This window comes from Macrotis lagotis, chromosome 1 (assembly GCF_037893015.1).
Source record: "Macrotis lagotis isolate mMagLag1 chromosome 1, bilby.v1.9.chrom.fasta, whole genome shotgun sequence".
In the NCBI taxonomy this organism is placed as follows: domain Eukaryota; kingdom Metazoa; phylum Chordata; class Mammalia; order Peramelemorphia; family Peramelidae; genus Macrotis; species Macrotis lagotis.
This window is the reverse complement of record NC_133658.1, coordinates 358,904,320-358,928,719: the sequence shown is the minus strand read 5'-3', so window position 1 is coordinate 358,928,719 and position 24,400 is coordinate 358,904,320. Positions and strand designations below refer to the sequence as shown.

The window sequence follows — 24,400 nt, the reverse complement described above, 5'->3', positions numbered from 1 at the left end:
AGCACTAGACAGAAATTTTATACCTCACTAAGGTTGCTGCAGTAACTGTTTAGCTGTCTATCACCAACTAGGAGAAGACTATACCCTCTCCCTATCAGTTAATATCAGATCAGCCAGAAACAGTTTAATTGGTGATTACTCTGAACTGTTGCTGGTTGATAGCTTAGTTGACCAATGAATGCAGAGACAATGATTAGATGAATGTAGGGACCTAGAATGTGCTCCTTATTCCTGTCCTCACACCTTATTTTACCACCAGAAAACAGTCTGGAGCATCAGTATGATGCAAGGTTTGCTCTGACCTCAATTGCTTTGCAAAAAGAAGTTGCTGTAATGCTCCAGGAAAAATGTAGGGGGTTGATGCTTCCCCAAGCTCTGTCAGACTCTGAATCAATGAAACACCACCAGTGGAACAGTCTCCTTCATCCAGTTCTCAGACATGCCACCTCCCTTACCTTGGAAATATCTAGGCTTTAAGGGAAGGTAGAACTCAAGCTACAACCTTTGCAGTGTTCAAATATTTCAGTGTTATTATGGTCCTAGGAAGCAGACCTGGATGCTTTGTAGGTTGGAGGGAAAAGAAAAAATTTGTGCCTTCACCTCATCTCAATGGGGGTTTCCTATCTAGGTTCTGAAGCCCAGAGATGCCCTGATGTTCATGCTGACATTGAAGGAAATGAGTCATCACTGATTCCCTGGTGGGGAGAAAAACAGGTGGTTTGTGAATAGTTAGGATAAGAAACCTTTGATTTGACTACATTTTCCCCTTCTTCCTTCCTTTCTTCCTTTCTTCTCCTTCCTTCCTTCCTTCTTTCTTTCTTTCTTTTTTTCTTCATTTCTGCCTTCCTTTCTTTCCTTCTTTTTTTCCATGGATTCACCAATGGCAATTCATACCAGATTGACCTCATTTCTTCCTTTTTGTTCTAGCTACTACAGTGAGGGCAGCTAGGTGGAGCAGTGGATAGAGCACTGACCTTAAAGTCAGGAAGATGGGAGTTCAAATCCAGCCTCAGACATTTACTAGCTGTGTGACCTTGAGCAAGTCACTTAGCCCTGATTTCCTTGCATCCAGAGCCTTCTCTACTCATCCTGATTCCTATCTGAACACTGGACCCAGATGATTCAGGAGGAGAATGTGAGGCTGGTGACTTAGCCCAAATATGCCCTTATTCAAATCCAATTGATGTGCCTGTCATGGTATCACTTCCCTGATATCATGGTCTTCTTCGAAAATGGAGGACAAAATATTACCACAGTGAAGATTTAGGCAAATCCCATAGACTTAGAATTGAACTAAATAGAAATAAGAACCTTTCTAAATATTAGAGTTCTCCCATAATGGCATTCGTGATCATGCGGAGAAATGAGTTTCCTCTCACTGGAAGTGTTCAGGCAGAACACATCAGGGATGGTTTGAAAGAACCAGATGATGTCTAAGGTCTTGATCAATTCTAAGATTTTAAAATTCTATTTATAGATCATATTTATTTTCGAATTTTCCTCTCTTGGTGCCCACATTTTGCAAAGTAAAACACATGATTTATTTTCAATATTCTCTACTCTCTTTTCCCTTCCCCTCTTCCCAATGCTTTGATTGTTGGGAAATAACAGAAGATGCCCTAAAGATGTGGTTAGAGCAGTCAGACAAAAGCAAAGGATTCTGTTAAAAGTAAAGGGAATCGGGGCAGCTAGGTGGTGCAGTGGATGGATCACCAGCCCTGGAATCAGGAGTACCTGAGTTCAAATCCAGTCTCAGACACTTAATAATTAACTAGCTGCATGGCCTTGGGCAAGCCACTTAATCCCATTTGCCTTGCAAAACCTAAAAAAAAAAAGTAAAGGGAATCTTTGAAGAGGTAGGGTACTATGGGTATGTAACACTATATTTGCCATCAGACAGTTGATTTCTGCTTAGTTTTGCTAAACTGTCTTTTTTCCTCTTTCTTTTTTATTCTTTGCTATATTCTTTACTATTCATTTGCTGGGCTCTCAGAGGAGAAGGGGAAAGGGCATATTTGGAAATGCAAGTGATAGAAAAGATCATATTGTGAAGGCAACTTTCTGGTGGAAATCACATGAAAATGAGGGAGGGATGCCAGTTTATGTGTCAGGAAATTCCTGCTCTTAATAAAAGGGACTGAGGGAGAATCACCGTGAATTTAGATTTGGACTGGGCATCAAAAGTCACAGAAACCCACCTTCCATTCCAATTTGCAAACTCCTATAAACAAATAAAATGCTTCTTTTTTGGTAGCAGCAATTCAGAGCTGTTTAAAGCCTGGGAGGTCAACCAGGCCAGTCCCTTCATTTTGTGGATTAAGAAGTGGAGGCCCAGAGAATTAAAGCAACTCACCCAATGTCATACAGTTAATGAGGAGCAGAACTAGAGTCTCAACCCAGGACCTCCAATACCAAATCTCATTCTCTTTCCATTATACCACAAAACAAGAAGTTCTTAATATAGGAACTCCAGATCCCTAGTGGGTTCATGGCTAGTTTTCAGAGATCTCTGAACCTGATTGGAAAAATAAGATATCTTTCTTTTCATTAACCTCTAACTAAATTTAACATTTCCTTCGATTATTTAAAAGACATTCATCTGAGGAGGGATCCATAGGATTTACCAGACTGCCAGAGAGATTTATAATACCAGAAAGGTTAATAACTTTTTTAAATTACAAAATATATTTTGTATATATCAAGTCAGGAGAATCCATCCTTTCCAGAGTAGCTTATATATATTGTTGAAGAACTTTGTTAAAGATTTCCTCCCACAGTTGTTTTTGTTAGAGATGTGGAGGGCTATGGATACAGAATGCTGAATACATTGTCAGACTAGGACAGTGCATATGTTTTTTTAAAAACTGTTTTTCTTTGTTACAAAGAAGGGTATGATGGTGATGGTGGGAGAGATAGGGAAATAAGGAAATCATAAATAAAACTTTATTTTTAAAAGAGGGTAAATATATTTCCTTCTTCTGAGTCAAAATCTACCTATGCAACTCCGGCTCACTGATCCTCATCCTTTCTGAAGCACTCAGCAAGTCTATTCTGTCTTTGACACGCCAGTCCTCCAAATATTTAAAAACTGCTTTATAGCTCTTTATACTTCTAAAATGAAACCCACCATCTCCAATCCTGTTTTTGTTTCATTGTCCTGCGTTGTTGTCATCTGGATGTGACTTCAAACTTTACCACAGTATTGCAGACAAGGTCTGAAGAGAGCAGAGGAGGGCAGGACCATCACTGCTTTCTGTCTAGACTTCTTTTCATTTCAAGACCACACTGGCTGTTTCAGCAGCAAAGTCCCCTTGCTGACTCATGTCACTTTTATGGTTAACAAAGGCTCTTAGAGTTTCTCAGAGGAACTACTACAAATCAAGGGTCCTCTTCCCCTTCTCCCCAACCCATTCCCTATCCTACTCTCATGCAGTAGACTTTTTGAATGTCAAGATAAGACTTCACATTTATCTTTATTAAATTTTATTTTATTGGTTTGGGGAGTGGTCGCTGGAAAATAGGAACTCATCTATCAAATAGACTTTCTGTTGAGCCTTTCATTTCATTTTTTCTAAGTTCATATAACAGGGTTTAAAGCTGCAAGAGATCTTAAAGGTTATTTGGTCCAACATTCTCTTCCCATTTTACAGATAAGAAGACTAAGGTCCAGGGAGGAATTTCTTGCACAAAAATCAAAAAATCAAAAGTAAAGCCAGGACTCTACTGTAGGCTCTTTGACTTCAGTTCCATTGCTTCTTCTACTGTATCAGTTTTTTTTCCTTCTTCGAGGCTTTAATCTTCTTGAATTTAAAGTCAGCTATCAATCAGGTCCAAAAAGGAGTACTCAATTAATGAAAACTAGCCCCCATCCCATTTTTATATCCAAACTTTTTGTTGTTCTGTGTTTACAAAGTTATTACTGTGTTATTACTTTGATTGGTCATAATGTTTTATTTGTTCCATATAAATCAATGCAATTTTAGGAAAATGGTCATTTCTTCAGTAAATGTGTTAGAGTGTTTTCAAATGAAGGGAAAAAAAAACAACTTCAATAGACTGGAAATTGTTTGGGGCATGACTGATTTTACATTCACTCTAGGCTTTTCTGGGGATGACATTTTTAAGGTGAGATTGCTCCAATGCTTTCTTCTGAATTTCAACTTCTAAAATGATCTCATTTTCACCAGATAGAAATAACCCAACTCTCTAGGTGTATCAGAGATGACCCTTTCCTGCCCTGGCATTTCTCAGGCTGCATTTTTAACCTGTCTTGCCACCTGCTGAAAAAGATGTAACTTTTATGCTCCAAATCCACCTCCTTTTTAATGCTGAGTTCCCACAATCCTTTGGTCACTTTATCTGTTTTTAACCTTTTATTGGGTCTACTCTCTGATCATTCTCTCCCCTCTCAACTTCATTCTCACACTTCCTTTGAAGGAGGGGGAAAGCAGAGAGGAGACGAGTGATCCCCCTGACCACCCAGAAGCTAGCTGTAAGGCAAACTGGTAGCAGCCCAGCGTCTTCATGTTTGAAAGGAGAAGGATGGATGAGGGGGTTCAAAGGGCTCATTGGATGTTAAAGAAACATGCTAGGCTGGATGTAAATGGAGGTGATCATGAAATAACAGATTTAGAACTGGAAGGAACCTTAGGAGTGATCTAACAGTTTCCACAATTTATAGATAAAAGAACCAAGGTCCAGGGAAATAAAGCAATCTGCCTAAGGAAGCAGAGTTGGGAATTGGACCCAGGTCTTATGAAACTATATACAGTTCTCTTTCCATCTTCCCACGCTGATTTCCTACTCAATTTCTACTAATTTTTTAAAAATTAAATTTTAAAAAGTACATGAACTCTTTGAGTAATAAAGACTTTCTTGCTTTTCTATTTATATTGTTAGCACTTAGAGCAGTACTTTACCCTTAGTAGGTACTTAATAAATTCTTCTTCATTGATTTATCATTTAAAGAGTAATCAGTTAATTAGCATTTATTAAATATTGGCTATGACCTGGCATTTGACTAAAAACTAAAGATACAAAAAAACAAATGAAATATATCCTTCCCATTCCATCAAGGAAATAACACGTGTGTGTGTGTGTGTGTGTGTGTGTGTGTGTGTGTGTCTGCTATCTGGAAAATTCACCCATGTAGGATAATTCCTTTCCTCATTGGAGGAGGATGGAAGAATCATTAGAGTTTATATCTATAGCTATGGTCTACCAGATAGTTTTATGCAATTCACATTTCAGTTGAGATTTCAGATTTACAAGTTATCTTATTCAAAACTATTCTGTGAAGTGAGCAGAATTTCATCAACCCTATTTGTCAAGAAAAGTGATCAATACTCATATACTTCAAGTTAGTAACTTGCCAAGGGTTATGTTAGAAAAGTGGCACAAACAGGGTTAAATGAATTATCCAGAGTCACACATCTCTGAGGCTGAATTTGAACTCGTATCTTCCTGATTCTGGGGAAGCTGGGTGACAGAGTGATGGACTTAAAATCTGGAAGACTGACTTCTTGAGTTCAAATCTGGCTTCAAACACTTACAAGCTGTGTGATCTTGGACAAATCACTTAATCCTCTTTACCTCAGTTTTCTCATCTGTAAAATGAACTGGAGAAGGAAATAGCAAACCACTTTGGTGTCTTGGTCAAGAAAACCCCAAATAGGGTCTCAAAGAGTTGGACATAACTGACAATGCAGCGTAAGAAAAAGTGACTAGATTTGAACCCAGTTCTTTTGACATCAAAATTCAGTGTTCTCTCTCCACTCTTCAGTTCTTATCCTTCACCTGGGCTCTGTGTCACCTGGAGAGCTGAAGGCACCCTCCTACAATGAGTCTCTGGAAGAGAAAGATAACCAACAGTAACGTCTGGAGTTTTACATCTTGTCACTCAATTACAGCCTGAGGAAAACCATCCCTACTGAAGCCCAGTGAAAAATAGCTAGGGTGGGTGACTCACTACCACTTGTGTCAATGAGCCCAGCCCTTAGCTGCCTGCACAATTTATTAATACTTCATGGGAGGAAAAAAATTATTTTAATCTCATAATGGATGATGAGCTGTGAAATTGCTTTGGTAGCAGCTGGACACCCTGGGGGAGGTGTTCATTCAACTCCATTATGCCAGTTTTCTCAGACATCCTCTGGGCTTCTTGTGCTAAACAGACATGTCAAAGCCAGGCAAAGGAAAACAAGAGAAGCAGATCTTTTCTTTTAGGATAAACCTTAATATAGATTTGGGTCAATTATTTCAAAACATAGACACGCATGCATATGCACACACATACATATGTGGTGGTATTGTGAAGCTGAAGAAAACATTCCCAGAGAGATAGAATACATGGGGAAAGAGCACTCACTAGACCGTGTGTCAAAAATCTGGATTTTCATCCTGATGCTCTCACCAGCTGTGGGACCTAAGGCTTATTTAACTCTCTGAGTCCAAGTATCTTATCTCTGAAATGAGCATACTAATACTCCCTCACAGAGCTGTTTTGAGAATAAAATGAGATAATAGGAGTAAAAGGCAGTATTATGTACAAAGGAACACAAAAAATTTCACACATGATATTAATTTCCCATTTCCATGTCTTTCAATGGGCTGTCTGCCATGGAATATACTCCCTCCTTATCTCTGCAACCTAGCTTCCTTCAGGTGACACTTTCTCCAGGAACCCTAGTTAAACTCTGTCCTTATATAGCAAGTGTGTAATAAATGCTTGTTTGATTGATAGAAATTTCTCTGGTCCTCAGTTTCCTTATAGGGGAAAAAGTGTTGGATTGGACCAGGTGACATCCCAGTCTTCACAGTTCACTATTATCAAGCGTCTCAGTGGTAGACTGCACAATGATGAATTTGAACCCAGAGGTTGGGGGAGAGGGGAACACTAGAGGTATCATCTCTTGGGACATCCTTCTACTTTTCTCGGTGTTTCTAGAGAGCAAATCCTCCTGTGTTTCATCAAAAGAGACAATGAGGTTCCCTGAGAGGAACAGAGAGCAAGCCAGACACCATCAAATTTCTTTATAGGGGTTCAAAATATTTTACAACTATCAGGCTTGCAAATGTGCCCTATAAGAGGAAAAGGATCCACTTACAGGAGGTGTATCTTTCAGGTCCCCAGGGACCACTCTGTGTATTCCCAGCTTGCAGTTCTCTGAGTGCTTTGAGCTGAGTACAGAAATTATACTCTTCCAAGGCACTGGTTATCCTGAGTGAAAGCTTCTAATTAATTGGTCTGACTCACCCCTTGTAGTACTAGCGACCTTCCATCTTAGCCATAAAAGGGAGAGAAGTGTAAGGAGTGAAAGGGGAGAATCTAAACCCTGACAATAGGACCTAGTCAGGAGACCTGGGGGCTGGGCCCAGTTCTATTCTTGTCCTTGGTTAAGATCTTGCTACTCTCTGAGCCTGTTTCCTTTTCACTAAAACTAGAGGATTAAGCTAGATGATCCCGGGAGTTCCTTCCAGTGCTGAGTTGGACAGCCCTGGAAAATATGGTGGAGTCGGAGATAGGAAGAGAAGCTCCCGCACACAGGAAGTCAGGCCAGGATGTAGTGCCTCCAAAGGGCTAGATGGCCTTCAAGGCTACCTCCAGTTCCGTAAATAATAAGTACCTGAAGCTGGATTCGAGCTCAGATCTTCCTGACTCCAGGACCAATGTTCTATCCACTGAGCTACAAGCTGTCATATAAGGATTGATCAACATCATTCTGTAGAGAGTGTTAATAGCTCTTCTCTCAGGGCCTTGTTTCAGATTATATGTTTTCTGAGGTTTCTTCTACCTCTAATGTTCCTTGTGACAGCATGACTGGGAAGGCTTGGAGGGATTTGGCATATGAACTCATCTATCTCTAACTTCCTTCTTCTCTCTTGACTTCACAAGGACCCTGACTTACATGGATGATTTAAACCCCCAGTTCATTTTTTTTTCCTGATGAGACATTGCAAAATTCCTGGAGACTTCCTATCTGAATCTTCTTCTTAAGGATTTGAAGTAGGCATCCTCCATTCTTATTTCCCCAACTTTTTTTTTAATTTGTAAACAGGGTTAAATGACTTGCCCAGGGTCACATAGATAGTAAGTATCTGAGGTTGCATCGGAACTCAGTCTTCCTGACTCTCCACTGAGCTACCTAATTGTCCCTCCCTGATGTCTTAATGCCAGTGCCTTCCCTAGTGCCTCTATTATTACCAGTTTATCACACACACACACACACACACACACACACACACACACACACACAAAAACCCCTATACATATATATATATATATATATATATACATATATATGGGGTGTATATAAAGCATATATAATATATATATATCGCTTGTTTATATATCATTATTTTCATGTTATCTCTCTTATTAGACTGAGGTCAAGGATTTTTTTTTGCCTCTCATTGTCTCTCCAGCACTTAGGATAGGTCCAAAATATCCAGCTTCTGTTTTCTGTATCTCTACTTTCCAAAGAAAATAACATATATCAAATTGAGAATTCATTAGCTACTTGCTTTTGGGAGAAAGAGCTTTAAGCATTTGAAGAGTGGGAATTCTCCATCACTATAATACCATGTTTCTGTACTGGTGTTGTGATCTGCTTCTCAAATTTTTATCTTATTTCTTCTTTCTGGTCAAGGATCTATATCAGAAGTGTCAAATGTGGCCAGCGGCTGTAGACAGTCCACAACTCTCCCCACTGTGGCCTAGATGAGATTAAAATTTAATTCCTATCTGATTTTAATGTGTTGAGATACATATGTGTGTATTTGGTTTTCTAAGTCAATATAAAACCTGCAGGAATCTTTATGTCTGATTTAGTGGCCCCCATTTCTGTTTGAGTTTAATATACAATACTACTTCATTGCTCTTTTTTAGTTGTTCTTTCTAGATGAGGATTTCTTTCATTGTGACAGTCTAGTCTTAAGCATCACCTCATCAGATTTCAATTATATTAGTCACGTGGAATGAACTTGCTTACCTTAAAAACCCTTGTATGTCTCATTAATTATATTCTGTGCATTTGGGTAGAGAACTGAAAGTAAGAGTTTTATTATGGACACAGAACCTACAATATTGTCAGATAATTGTCCTCCAAAATTTGAAAGACTGTTAGTTGGATGAGGAATCAAAGTTTTGAATGACCCCAGGGGATAGAGTTAGAGGCAATGGATGGAAGGAATAGAAAGACAGAAATCTCTGTTCTATATAAAGATAATCTTTCTAATAATTAGCTCTGTCCTAAAGTGAAATGGGTTCTGTTGGTGAGTGGATTCCCTTTCAATGGAGGTTCAAGTATTGGTTAAGATCCCTGAAGCCTCTCCTTCCTGTAATTATGGAAAGGGAATGTAGGGGAGTGGAGGTTGAATGGGAATTATGCATTACACATAGCAGTTTAGTTGATCAAAAAAAATTTATTAAGTACTTACTATATGCTCAGCACTGGGGAGAAAGGGGAAAAAAATGAAACAATGCCTGCCTTCAGAGTGCTTACACTCTAATGAGGCACCTATGCTGGACATATAATTTCAGTATCTTGATAAAAGTTTGGAATTCTAAGAGTCAGAGGAGTCAAAAGACAGAAGTTACAGGGAACTGCGGTTTCAACTCAATATCTAGTTGTCCAACTATACTGACCAATTGCACTGTTCTATTATGTAGTGAGCTCCATGTCCCTAGATATTCAAGCATAAGTTAAGGGACTTTGTGGATAGGGACATAGTATAGTGGATAGAATGCTGAATTTTGGAGTCAGGGCAATGGGATTCAAATCCTGACTGCCACTTACTCCCTTGCATATGTGAGCAAGGTTGATGGAACTGAACTTGAAAACCTTAGAGTTCTCTGGCTCTAAATCTTTGACCCTAAGGATGACAGTCTGGGTATAGGATTGTACCAGAAACTTCAGAAGGTCTGGTTAACTTTAGGATTCCCTATTTTTTTGTTGCTGCCACTACTTCTGTTTAAATGGCAACATCATAATAAAACAAAAAACATAATAAAAATTTTTACATTTCCCAAAACCTGGTTTTGATTGCTTCTTCTTTGAATTTTCCTACTATTAAATTGGGAGCTCCATGAGGGCAGAGGCAGAGTCTTAGATAACTTCTTTTTTCCCCCAGTGCCCAACATAGTGTTCTGTAAATAACAGCTATTTTGTTAATGACCCTTAAGTGAATAAATAGCACTTTGTACCTCTTGTATGTGCTCATTGAGTTCCTCTTTGCCTTGTAATTACTTTAATATGTCTTATTTTTAAATAATATTTTATTTTTCCTTAATTACATGTAAAGACAATTTTTAGCATTCTTTTTTTTAAATTTTGTACTAAATTTATTTCTTATTTCTTCACCTTCCCCATTTCTGAGACAATAAACAATTTGGTATAGGTTATACTCATTCAATCATGTAGAATATAGTAACAAAATATGCCTCATTTGCCATTGAACAATAAGCTTTCTAAAGTCACCTCAACTTGGGCAGAAGGCACCTCATCTTTGAAGGAATCTCATCTTTGGACCTCCCACAGTGTTTTGCACACAGTAGGGGCTTAGGGGATGTTTTCTGAATGAACAAGTGAATGGTTTCAGACCTACAAGAGACTGTCATTTCTTCCCTTTTTCTGAAGCTCATTGTTGGTTTTGTCATATAAAGGCTGTCAGTCTCTTTCCTTCCCCATGGGGATAAAAGTCGCCTTGCTAATCCTTTCTTTCCATTGGCATGGTGCATCTTGCCTAGGGCAAGTAAGTCTGCCTCATAGCTACTGTAACCTTTTTGTGAACCGTAAAATTTGCTGAACAAAAGTCCTCTGGGACTAATGTGGTCTTTCCTGGATACATTTTTAATAAACAAAACTAATGTATAATTTGATGGTCTCCCATTATAAAACTGTTTTTAGACTATGGGATAGCAGTTCCAGGACCTACAAAAACAGTAACTTTTAGAGCAGAGAAAAGAAAAAAAGATAGTAGGTGCCAAATTGGGAGTGTTGCATGAATTGAAGTGGCTTCCCTAGCTCAACTCAATTGCCTCATTCCTACATTGGCTGAGGTAAATAAAGATTTGGGTGTGAGATTAATTCATCCCCCAGTGCAATTTCAATGCTACTGTAAGCAACTCTATTTTTATTTTCTCCTTTTGGTTTATGTGTATGTCTTTTTTTTTTTGAAGAGACATTTTTATTCTAGGAAAATGACAACCCAACCAGAAGGCACGATTATGTGGATTTTGAGAAGGGCTAGAGTACTCCAGATCTGATATACTGCAAGACATGAATCAGAAAGATTCTATTAGAAATCTCTCAAATAACTGACACGGGGGGATTCTCCACTGTGATTAATTTTGCTTGGTCATTATAAACACAGACAAGCTGGACAAAATTGTATTTCAGTCCCCCCTGAATTAATAAACTCACTCTACACATAAGAAGTTATAGTCTTCAACTCTCTTCTCATTTGACAGAATTTCAGTTTAGGATAAGATACTATCCAATTTTGTTAAAGAGAAAATAGGAGCAAAAAAGCAGCTTAAAGAACAACGTAAGATTACTTTTACAGAAGGGAGGCAGTTTGGCATAGTGAAAGCACACTGGCCTCAGAGTTATGCCACCTGTTTTCTGGTCCTCCATATCAACTCACCCCTTGGTTACTTTTTTTTAGTTTTATGACTGTAGCAAGTTCTTTAAACTTTCTTAGCCTTTCTACCTTACAGAAGGATGAAAGAAATAGTGAATTCAGATCTTTAAAACTATGAAAACACCATGCCTCTGTAAGAGATTATTATTGTTCTGAGGGTCAAGTCTGATCACTTTCATTCTATGAAAAAGCCTTCTACATGTGCCCAGCATCATGTGAGGCACAGAGATACAAATGCAAAAGTGAAGCTATCCCTGCTCTTATGGAGCTCATGTTCTTCTAATCTCATTTCACAAATGAGGATCAGAGCTTCAGAAAGGTTAAGCACTTGCCCAAGTTTGTGCTAATAGTATACAGCAGAGGCAATATTCGAACTCAAGTGATGGTGCTGCTGCTGCTGCTGCTGCTGAAATGAAGATGATGATGATGATGGATAATGATGATGGTAGGGGTGGTGATGATGATGGTGATGATGAATATTATGATGATAGAGATGTCGGTGATGATGATGATAATAGTGGTGATAGCTGTGGTGATGAGGTAGTGATGGTGATGGTGGTGGTGGTGGTGATTGTAATGATGTGAGGAGGAGGAGGATGACAATGACTATGTACATTGACAATGATAATGCCTAGAATTAGGATTTACAAAATTCTCTATATCTTTAACGCATCCAAAACCCAGTCAAGTATATATGACAAGAATTACTGTCTTCATTTTACAATTGAGGAAGGCTGACAATCAGAGGTTAAGTGACTAGTCCAGCTAGAAAATGTCTGAGTTCCAAGTTCAATACTCTTTTTTTGTTTTTTACAAGGCAATGGGGTTGGTTGGGTGACTTGCCCAAGATCACACAGCTAGGTAATTATAAAGTGGCTGAGGTCAAATTTGAACTCGGGTCCTGACTCAAGGACTGATGTTCTATCCACTGTACCACCTAGCTGCCCCTTCAATACTCTTTTCTTAAATACCTATTCATGTGAGCATGGGCTAATGACATGGCCCAAATCTCCTGGATATATCTATAATTCTATGGATTGTCTACTTTTAATATTACCTTGACTCTTTTGTTTTCTTTAAAGGGCACGCCTCTCACTGAATCATGCCACCTGCAAAGTGAGCACTCTTTGCCTGAAGGACTATTCACAGCCCCATTAGGAAGACTATTATATTATTTAGGTGCATATTTTGGAATTTTTATTAAGAGCTCTATATATCAGCTTAAGGGACTTTTTTACTTTTTTCTAATTTAAGGTAATGGGTTAAGTGACTTGCCCAAGGTCACACAGCTAAGCAATTATTAAGTGTCTGAGGCTGGATTTGAAGTCAGGTGCTCCTGACTCCATGGTCAGTGCTCCATTCACTGTACCACCTAGCTGCCCCAAGAGATTTTTTTTTTAACAGAGACCCTTCCACCTCAAGGACTTGAGCTCAAAGTAATGGAAATGATCAAAAACTTCTCTGAATTGTAATGGACAGTTAACAAGCATATGTTTGAATAATTGTCATGGGTCTTGTGTTTAGGTCCACGAGGCTCTGAAAATAACAGTCATTTGATTGACTCAGTTCTTGAGTTCATTTAATCAGATATAAGAATATTAGGCACAAAGAGGTTGTGGAAAAAGCAGTTGTCCTGGAACTTGGGAGACCTAAATTCTGGTCTGGATTATGGCATTATTATTATTAGCAATGTTATTGAGAATAATAACTAGCATCTATATAGCACTTTAGGTTTTGCAAACTACTTTGTAGTTAATATTTCCTTAGATGCTCATAATAGCCTTGAGAGGAAGGGGCTATTATTCTCCCCATTTTATAGATGAGGTAACTGATTTGAAGAAGGGGTTAAACCATTTGCTCAGGTTCATATATCTAGTAGGTGTCTGAGAGAGAATTCAAATTTAGGTCTTCTTGACTCCAAGTCCAATACTCCCTACTTTGACACCTAGTTTCCTGTGGCACAAGCTAATGTGACAATAATCTTTTCCTCTCTGATTCTCAGCTCACTCATCTATGAAAAAAAAAGGAGACTTAACCAGAGGATCCCTGGTTCACCCTTCCGGTTTCCCAAAAGGAAGCCTGTGAGTGAGCATAAGGAAGGAATTTTACTTGTGATTCTTGGTCCTTGAAGTTTCTTCAAGGAACACTTTCAGAAGGGTACCATAAAATGTACTATGTCACATTTTTTCCTGAAAGCGGGACAATGAATCAAATGACCTTTTAAGAGACCTTCTACACTGGATATTCTTGCAGTTTCAAATCTGACTGCTTACCTGTGAGTTGGATGCGATCTGAGTCCCACAGATTCAGAATTTGATTGAATTAGTAGGAAGCATGTATGTGTCAGCATATTTTAGTATGTAAAGTGGGTTAATTGCCTCTTTAAATGAATTTTCATAATCATGTTATTACAATATTTTGATACAACATATGCTTATTTGTTCAAAAGACTTCTGGTTCATTGGGTAGTTTCCAGTGTATTGAAGTTTTGATTTTTAAATGAAAGAAACAATGAGGAGTCAGGAGACCAGGTTCCCAGGCTGTGTTCTACCTCCAACTTACTGTGTTACTCCAAACAAGTGTTCACTTCCTTTCTGGGCTTTAATGTCTGAGCTCTCATTTATAATCCCTATAGTCTATGATTCCCCCTAATTCTCCGTCCTTCTTTCTCACCCTGCTTCCATTCACCCCACCCTATCTCTCTCTATGATATACTGAAAAATAATACACAGAAGCTTAGAGTTCTAGTCCTCCCTGCAGGGCTCACTCTGTGAACTTGGACAAGTTCCTTTTCCTCTCTGAACCTTAGTTTCCTCACATTAAAAATGAAAGAGTTAGATAAGAGGTCTTAGATATCATCTAGTCTGACTCTCAAATGAGAAAACCAAAGCCCTAGGAGGGCTATAACTCATCCAAGGTCACACAGGTATTTAGGAGTACATATGGGACCTCAGATCCTCTGACCCCAGATCTTGTGGTTGTTGTATTCCCTGCCCGCTGCAATACCATGCTGCCTTCCAAACCATGGTCTAGGTATGAGGTCTTTACTGTTCCTTCTGGTGAATCTTTCCTCACCAACCACCTGATTCTTCCTCTTACAGTCAAACAATGAATCTAAAAATCTAATAAGATGCTTGTCCTTGCACTGGAAGGGCAGAAAAGTCCCAGGCACAGAGAGAGTGCCTAGGGCAAGGGGCAAATGTGCCCAGCAGGGCCATTATAATGCCCAAAAGGCAAGTGTTCTTCTGCCTTAATGAACCTTCTGTTGTAAGAGGAAGCAAATGAGGAATAACAGTGATTTATTTGTTTCTCTCATCACCTCTTCCAGCTCAATCTCTAGCACAGCCCTGGGCACATTATAAGTGCTTTAATGAATACTCACAGAATCCAGCTATCAAGAGATTCAGCCAAAGAGATGCTTAAGGCAAGTTATAGAGTCGGGAGGGAAGTGCCTTAGATCTGAGTTTGAATCCCAACTCTGTCACTTGACCCTACCTGTGTGACCCTGGACAAGTTTAAAATTTCCCAGTCTCAGTTTCGTTACCTGTAAAATAACTGGATTGGCTTTGATGATCCTGTCGATTTCATTTCCTTTAGACTTAAGGTCAACCTGTAGCCTTAGAGCTTCCCAGCCATCATGTTATGCCAGCCACGTCCACAGCTGTCAACCAAGTGTAGATGGGTATTGATCTGTATATTTCCTACTAATTTCCCCAATCTGAATTCCCTGCCATGGTATCTGCCAAATACAATCTTAGCACTTGCTACTCAGTGCTGTTTGACAGGACAAGTATGTTTACCTCCAGTAGCCTCGACCACCTTGCTAACTTGAATAAAAATTTCCTGAAAAATAAGATTACAGGGAGCAGACTATGGGTTGTGTTGGCATTTGTCTTATGCCTCTGTTTTCTTTAATCCTGTAGTGTGAAAGATAAAGAGACCAGTCACTGTGGGGCAATTCAAATAGTTTACTCTTGGATCTGGCAGAAACTGGTAACCTACTGGTGCCATATTCAAAAGAGAAATCACATGCCTTGGGGATGCTTTTTCCAAACTCTCCCAAGTCACTGACTAAGGGATCCCACTGTTGACAAGGAAAATTAGAAACTGGTGAGAAGCAGGGACAAGAGTAAACCTTTAATATGATATCAGTGACTTTGCCCTGGGGGCTCTAGACTAGTCAACAAGAAATCCTAGATGGGGAAGGGATGGCATTGCAGTTAGAGGGAAGGAATGATATGAGTAGAGCTTGGATCCTGTTGGCTCTAACCCTCTCAAAACTTCTTGATGTTCAGAATCTTTTAGACTCTAAGGGGAAAAATACAGCAGATGGAGCTTTATTGCATTTAAAAGTCTTGATTGCATTTAAAATTCTGAATAGACTCCCTAGTGCTCACTAGTTAGTGTAACCTCTAAACTGGCCTTATGGATTTTGTGGCTTCTTGAGTCTCTATTGGAGACCCAAGGCTGTATGGGTTAGGGAAAAGAGCACTAGATTTGATGTCCCTCTCACATAACACTCCATCTCCAGATTTCAGGCCTTTTCACTGGCTGACACCATGCCTAGAACACTCTCCCTTCTCACCTCTATCTCCTATTTTCCTAGCTTGCTTCAAGGAAGCTCAAATCCCATTTCCTCCAAAAATCCATTCCTGTCTCCCCTCCATCCTCACTACTACTGCCTTCCCTCTGAAACAACTTCCCTTCTACTTTATATACATCATCTTTGTACCTAATTGTTTTCCTGTCATCTTCGTTATGGGCAGCTAGGTGATAAAAAATGAATAGAGGGCTAGTCCTGGAGTCAGGAGGACCCAAGCTCAAATACAACCTGAGACACTAGCTGTGTGACCCTGAGCAAGCCATTTTACCCTGGTCACCTCAATTTCCTTATTGCAAAATATATCTGAAAAGGAAAATGGCAAACCATGCCAGTATTTTTGTCATGAAAACCCCCAAATAAGGGTCATGAAAATCATATATGACTGGAAAATGATTGAACAATAATATTTTCCATTAGAATATCAGCTCCTTGCAGGCAGGGTCCATGATTCTACCTTTCTTTGACTTCCCAGTACTTTGGACAGTGCCTGACTTAATAATAAGTTACTTAATAAAAGCTTGTTGATTGAACAGCTAATGCACAAGGTCTGGGTTTGAATCCAGACCTTGGTGTGGCTTGGGATAAATGATTTCATTTCTTTGAGTTTCCATTCCCTTCTCTGAATAATTCGGGGTGAGGGGTTGTTAGGTGATCTCTTAAATCCTTTCATGTATTTACCTGTAAAATAACTGGATTGGCTTTGATGATCCTGTCGATTTCATTTCCTTTAGACTTAAGGTCAACCTGTAGCCTTAGAGCTGCCCAGCCATCATGTTATGCCAGCCATGTCCACAGCTTAAATACCCTGTTAAGGGCATTTCCACACCTGGAAGGTGTCTCCATCATCTTCTTGGAATATTTTTTTGTGTTTTTTGCAAGGCAATAGGGTTAAGTGATTTGTCCAAGGTCATACAGCTGGGTAATTATTATTACATGTCTTAGGTCTGATTTGAACTCAGGTCTTCCTGACTCCAGGGCTGGTGCTCTATCCACTGCACCACCTAGTCGCCCCTGGAGTACTTCTTGAAACAGAGTAAATGATATCTTATTCTTTCCATGGGCTACAGAGAGGAGTTAATTAAAATAAATTGGTTAAAAGAAAAGCTACTGAACTATCTATTCCCCATCTCTGAAGAAGTGATTATGACAGATCTAAAGCAAATCTAGGTGTAAACTAGAGCTATCTAAAATGACTCAGGAGAGCTGTTTGTTAAATTTTCTTTGAGAGTATTTACATCTCAAAAATCAGCAAATACTACAAATCAGGCTTATTATTTTGCTGTTTGTCTAGACTTAAGTAAGTGATAGAAAACTATTAATAATTCAGATTAAATTCAAAGGTATGTTATGCAAAAGTTTTCTTCAGAGAGTCAGTTGTTAAACATTTACCAGCACATTTATGCATGCATCTATTATAGGAATAACTGTTCTTGGGATTTTTGCATGGTATTTTTAGATAGTTCCACATACCTGTGCCCCATATGATTATGTACAGGAGAATTATTGTAACCTTTGGTCTAGAAACTGTCCGATGGACATACTGCCATCTCTTCTGTGCTTTAGGAGTATCCCAGAGCCATGTCTGCTTCAGTGTCCCCATCTAATGATAGCACCATTTTGTTGGAGAGACACCCTCTTGGTTAACAGGGAAGAGGGAGTCTTGTTTAAAAGAAAGATTAACTTGTGGATTCATAGTCCTCATTGAGTGACCTGTTTTTACCTATAGCTTTTGATTAGAATTATCAAACTATAACCCTGTGTGTTCATTATGCATGCTAAATTCAATGTAGAGGTGGGAGTGGAAAATAATAATAATAATAGTAATAGCTAACATATATGGAATAGAAGTCAGATTGTCAAGATGACACAAGGAAAAAAGGATTTGTAGGAGAAACATCCCAACTGGCTAGTTGGAAATTTGTTAGGATATTAGATTCCTAGAATGCTTTCATATTTATAAAGTACTACATATATAACTTCATTTAAGCTTTCTAACCACCCTATGAGGTAGGTGGTATTATCATCTTCGTTTTACATATGAAGAAACTGAGACTGAGAAACTAAGGTTAAGTGACTGACCCAGGGTCACATTTCTAATAAGAGTGTGCAATAGAATTTGGTTCCAAGGCTAGAACTCTTACTATTACCCCTAGCTGCCTATAAGATGGAATATTGGAGGGGGGGGGGAGAAGGAAAGAGAGAAGGAAGAAGGGAGGGAGGGAAGGAGAGACAAACAAAGGAAAGAAGGAAGGGAAGGAGGGAGAGAGAGATGGAGGGAGGAAATAAGATAAAGAGAAATGAAAAGAGAAAGAGACAGAAAGACTTTGGGGAAAGAGGAACAATGCAGAATCCCATCTCTTCTGTTAACTACCTGCATGGTGGTTAAATAAGTCACTTCCCTTCCCTGAAACCATGCCATACAAAGATGCTGAGAATGCCTAGAGTAGCAAAGACAATTAGTCTCTTCAAATCCATGACAGGCTGTCCTGAGGCAGAGGGATTAAACACTATTCTTTGTTGTTTGGGGTCTCAATTCTCATTTGCTGGGCAGGCATCCCTCCAGATCTCGTTATCCTTCTTTATAACTCCGACCTGGGGACTTGACTCTGGCTTCTGATTGGTTCTTTGCCATAGTATTTAGATCAGTGAAATGGACCCTTGATGGGCTCCTCCACCCCTCCCCCAGACTCAGCAGTCTGTGACAGAACCCTAGTATGCATGTACGTTTCTGTATGACCACATTTGATTTATGTGATTAGCCAGTGAATGGAAGACAGATTGTCAGGATGATTCAAGGAAAAGTGGATTTGTGGGAGAATTATCCCAATTGGCTACCTAGCCAGTTGTAAATTTATTGGAATATTAGACTCCTAGGATGTCAGAGCTAGATGGGATTGTAGAGACCATCTATTCCAACCCACACAGAGAAGGAAACTAAGTCAGACAGGAAAAGGGATTTTTCTAAGTTAGGGTCAGAGCCAGGAGCACATCCCAGACTGGGTTGTTTTTTTTTTTCTGTTTGATTACCTGACTGCCTCTAGAATTGATTGTATTTTCTCTCTCCCAAAATACTAAAAGAATATGCAAAGCCCTGGATTACTTAGACCGTGCACTTGATGCAGTACCCAAGCCCTGCTCAATTGGGTCTCTAGACCTCACTCAGCTATGTAGACCAGGCAACTCCTGGAAGACCTTGTAAATTGTTAATAAAAAATTTTAAAAAGCACTTTGTGATTGTAAAATGCTCCACTCAAGTTAAATGTCCATAATGATTTGTTTTCTTGTAAAGTTTTATTGTGATGATTCAGGGGAAATATGTACATGGAACTGTATTGCTGGCCCCTGACCCTGGTCAACTATTCCAGCTGCTCCTGAACCTTCTTTCTCTCCCCTCCCCCAGCCAAATAGCCCCTCCTCTCTCTTAGCAAAACCTTCCTGCAACATCATTCAAGATTGCTTGTTGGCAAAGCGTAGCACTGGGAGTCAGCCCCGGGGAAAATGGGCACTGCTTCCAACTGTCGAGACCGATTATGTTGATTGGATATTGTCTAATCTGATTCTGATGGTTGTTGCCGTGATCCTAATTCTGATATAACTGTAGAATACTTAAGATGATTTCAAAGGCATTGTAATTTAAGAGGTGTTGCTTCCCCCCTGCCTGCTGAGCACTGTACTCCTAAGAGAAATATTCAGGGGCTGTGATCAGTGACCCACTTTTTTCATATGGAAAATGAAGCATCCCCTAAGAGCAGCCAGAGCCTTGTAAAACATCAGAGCTTGTAGGGCCCTAAGAGACCATCTAAGAAACAGGCCCAGGAAAGGGAAAGAGACTTACACAGGAACACCTCTCCACCAGGACCTTGGTCTCCTCCATGAGAGCTTCAGAAAACTAATGAGGTTTTTCATAATTTCATTAAGTAGTGCAAAGCCACTTGCTTGTAGAACTGATATAAAAATAAACCATTTGGAGGAATGAGCTTGAGGAGGCTGATTTATTCAGTTCAGTCTCCATGCTATGTTCTGAACTCCTTCTAAATATCTGGGAAAGGATTCACAGACCTCTTCTTAACTGAATCTAAGTCCCTATCCCCCAAATGAAAAGTGGTTACCAGATCTCTGGAGGGGGGAGGGAGGGAAGGAAGGAGGAAAGGAAGGTCCCAAGTATTCATTTATTCCCCAGAAGGAAATAAAAAAAGGTGGCCAATCCCTGAGCCAGGGAAGTGTTAGGATAAAGAAGGTAGTTGGAATGTGCCTTTCAGACTCTTCATGTTCAGTTCAATGGAAAAATCTTCAATTAAGCAGCTACTGTGTGTCAGATACCATGCTAAGCATTAAGGATACAAAAGACAAAAACCAAAATTATTGCAGATCCTAGATTCTATGATACAAATCCAAGAAATGAAACCGACCCTTCTCTTTAGATAGGAACAATCTGCCATTGAAAGATAGGCAGTACTGCTTAAGTGAAATCAGGTAGCTGAGTAGTCCAGAAGACATCCATCTGCCTCCCCCTCCCATTCCCCCCCACCTCACTTTAGTCCCTGAAACTCTCCCAGCAAGGAATGAGTTGGTAAATTTTGCCATCTGCCAACAGCACTTCCAGGCAAGTCAGTCCAGCAATTATTAAACACCTGTGAGCTCTGTGCCAGCTGCTGGGGTACAGAGCCAAAGGTTGGACCAAACATGCCTTCAAAGAGCTTATACTCTACATAAAAATACACCCAGGAAGGGGCAGCTAGGGATAGAGACCCAGTCCTGGAGTCAGCTATGGGACCTTGGGCAAGTCCCTTAACCCCTTTATCTTGCAAAAAGGAAAGCAAAAAAAAAAAAAAAAATACCCCTAGGATCCAAAGGTGACAAAAGAAAAAGGCAGATCTGTAAAAGATATTTTGAAAATCTAGGCAATTACCTAGAGACTTTAGAATCCAGGTTAAATAGACTGATTTTTTTAGATGAAAGGTAAAGAAAGGGATAATGCTCTCACTGGATCTGAGGAAACTGGATTAATCAAAGCTGTCGCACGTGGGCATTTTTTGCTCACATCTGTATTTCTGGCTTTAAATCAAGCACCTTATCTAAATTCAGTCATGGTATCAGGTGAGTTTTTTTTTAACTATTCATTAAAATCTGCATGAACTATGAAGATAAATCAGAAAATCAAACTTTTAACATTCAAAACAAGAGCCTCTTGTTTCCTAAAGGGACAAATGATGCCTGTGTTAACTCCCACAGCTGTTCTGTTCCCCATGGAAGGAATTGGCTACATGGGATAATCCTACATGGGAAGGTCCTGCTCTTCCATTCCCCTCCTCAAGACTTCGCAGAGGCATAGATATCAGAGAGGAAGTGGTTAACCCCTCATTTTACAAAAGGAGAAACTTAGACCCAGAGAAGGGGAATGACTTTCTCTGTATCATACAGTAAGTTAGTGGCAAAGGCAGGAGTACCACCGAGGCTCCCAAGTCCCAATTCAGGGTTTTTTTCCTATGACTCCCACTACCTCTCTCAAAACCTGTGAAATGCAACCATCTTTTGCATCCTTTAAACCTTCCCTCTTAACCCCAGAACAAATGGACATCATTGTGAGACTGTTTTGGTCATCAGAAAATTAACAAAATTTCTTCCCCCACAGAAGCAAGGATACTTTGAGGAGGGGGGGAGGGGGGCAGGAAATGACAGTATAGTGGTCTTTAAAATCTACATATGCAAATACCAAACTGATACTTATAAAGTGCTTTACAAATCTCAATCCTTAGAGGCACCTGAGTGACTCAGTAGATCTGAATTCAAATCGGATCTCAAACATTTGCTGTGTGCCCCTGGGCAAGTCATTTAGCCTCTGTCTCAATTTCCTCAACTGTAAAATAAAAATAATAATAGTACCTATCACATTGTTATTGTTAGGATCAAATGAGATAATATTTGCAAATAGTTTCTAGCCCTACATATAAATATATAGCGGGCACTTCATAAATGCTATTTAATTTAGTATACATACTTTTTATTCTTGTATAGGTTAAGTTCATTAGCAACTTTTAACACATCAAAAGAATCAAGGTTTAGAAAGAGGGTCAGTAACTATAAGTCATCTTGAGGGGGGAAAAAAGAGTAAAAGCTATATCAAGGCTGTCTCAAGTGGCTTTTTTGCATACATCTATATTTCTTTCTGGCTTTAAATCAGAAACTACTTCTAAATAGTGAGTAAACTTTTGATGCATTTTATCATACTCCACAAAACTATTTTGATGCTCTCATAGTCCTTAATGAATATCTTAGCCACCAAGATTTTTTATTAAAGCGGGCACTGAATTGGTCACCAAACAGGTTGGTCCATACTTACTGAACATCAGGAAGTTGCTTGAATGTTGAGCAATACAGACTTTGAGATACCTAGAAGAAAACTCCAACATTAGGACTCTAGGGAGCTGCACTTCTTTACACTAAGATTTATATAGTACATTTTGACTTTGAGCAACAACCAAGCAGGGAAACAAGGCTGAGAGGACAATAAGATAGGGCTGGAGCTGGGGATAGAACTGGGGTTGGAGTTCTATATACCTTTCTCCAACTTTCCAGCCTTACTGTATGATAACCTGAGCAGCAAAGTCAGACTTAAGTTACTTGGGTCATTAGAAGAGCCTGTGGCTTGGGGGGAAGGAATTTGGCCCAATGATATGGGCAGTCTTTGGGAATGACTATTTTACTATAGGTATTATAGAATTTGCCTTATGGGACTCATTCATGAAGGGTCTGACAAAGGGTCTTTGCTATAAATGCTGTTTTGTGATTCTGTGGTGGCAAAGAAGTGATACATTAAGAAAATATCCTTTTAATATTTTAGACTTATAATGGTCAAAGTGAGAATAATGAAGACTATGAAATCCCTCCTATAACTCCTCCTAATCTCCCAGACCCCTCCCTTCTTCACTTGGTGGACCACGAGACCGGCTATCATTCACTCTGCCACAGTCTCCCTCCAAACAGTCTGATACCAACATATTCCTATCAAAACATGGACCTGCCTGCCATCATGGTGTCCAACATGTTGACTCAAGATGGGCACCTCCTCTCAAGTCAACTACCCACAGTGAGTAGCCTTTTTTCTTAACATTTATCATCATGAAATTGAAAATAATTCTTTTCTTGTTATTGTTCTCATTACTAGTGATTATGAAATGAGATGGACTAAATAAATGTTCAATTTGACAGTTATTTCTTAAATTGGGCAAGGTACTGGGTGTGTGCAGAAACAAGGAGATCTTGTCCTTAGATTCTACTATGAGATATGAACAAATAAACAAATTAGTAAATCAGAGATCATTTGGGGAAGGAGAAACTATTGATAACAAGGGGGATTGAGGAAGGTTTCCTGTAGGAAGTAGCACCTCAGTTGAGTTTAGCATAAAACTAAGGATCTAAGAGGTGAATAGGGTGACAACCTAAGTAAAAGCAGAGGGGTGAGAAATGAATGGCCAAGTTTAGGGAAACAGCACATTGGCCGGTCTGATTAAAAATCAAGGAGGACTACTGTGAAATAAATATGAAAATGAAGCTTGGAACCGGCAACTTTAGATATCAAACTGAAGACTTGGTATTTCCTCATAGAAGCAGTAAGGAGCCACTGATGATTCTAGAGTAGGGGGATGAACTGGTCATTTGTTCTTTAGGAAGGCTATTTTTGTAATTGTTCAGGGGGTAGATCAGAAAGGGAGATGCTGCAAATAACAGGTGAAAATGAGATATTAAATTAGGTGGCTTAGTAGAAAAAAGGGGATAAATGGGAGAGATGTTGAGGAGGAAAAAATAAATAAAACTTGAAGAATAATTGGTAGGGAAGCTGAGGAAGAGAAAAGCATGGAGGATGATTCTGAAATTGTACAAGTTCATAATTAGAAGGATGGTAATTAATGGGCAACCCTTAATGACAACAGAGAAGTTAGAAGGGTGGATGAGTTTGAGGGAAAAGTTTTTCAAGGAGAAATTATTTTAGACATTGCAAGATTGAGTTGCCCACAGGATACCTAGATAGAGATATCCAGTAAACAAATAGGACAACTAAATGGAACACTGGATAGAGTAAAGGAACTTGAGTCAGAAAGATTCATTTTTGAGTTAAAATCCAACCCCAGAAACATATACTGTGTGAGTGTGGGC

The 24,400-nt window shown here is 39.3% G+C and overlaps 1 protein-coding gene across 1 annotated transcript in view; it reads left to right on the top strand.

Moving 5' to 3' along the window:
• The window catches only part of TOX2 (TOX high mobility group box family member 2), a 306,239-nt gene that overhangs the window by 171,289 nt on the left and 110,550 nt on the right, over nucleotides 1-24,400 (top strand). The window contains exon 3 of the mRNA XM_074212169.1: nucleotides 23,088-23,333. Within this exon, the coding sequence (XP_074068270.1) occupies nucleotides 23,088-23,333 (246 nt within the window). The remainder of the gene's footprint in view (nucleotides 1-23,087; nucleotides 23,334-24,400) is intronic.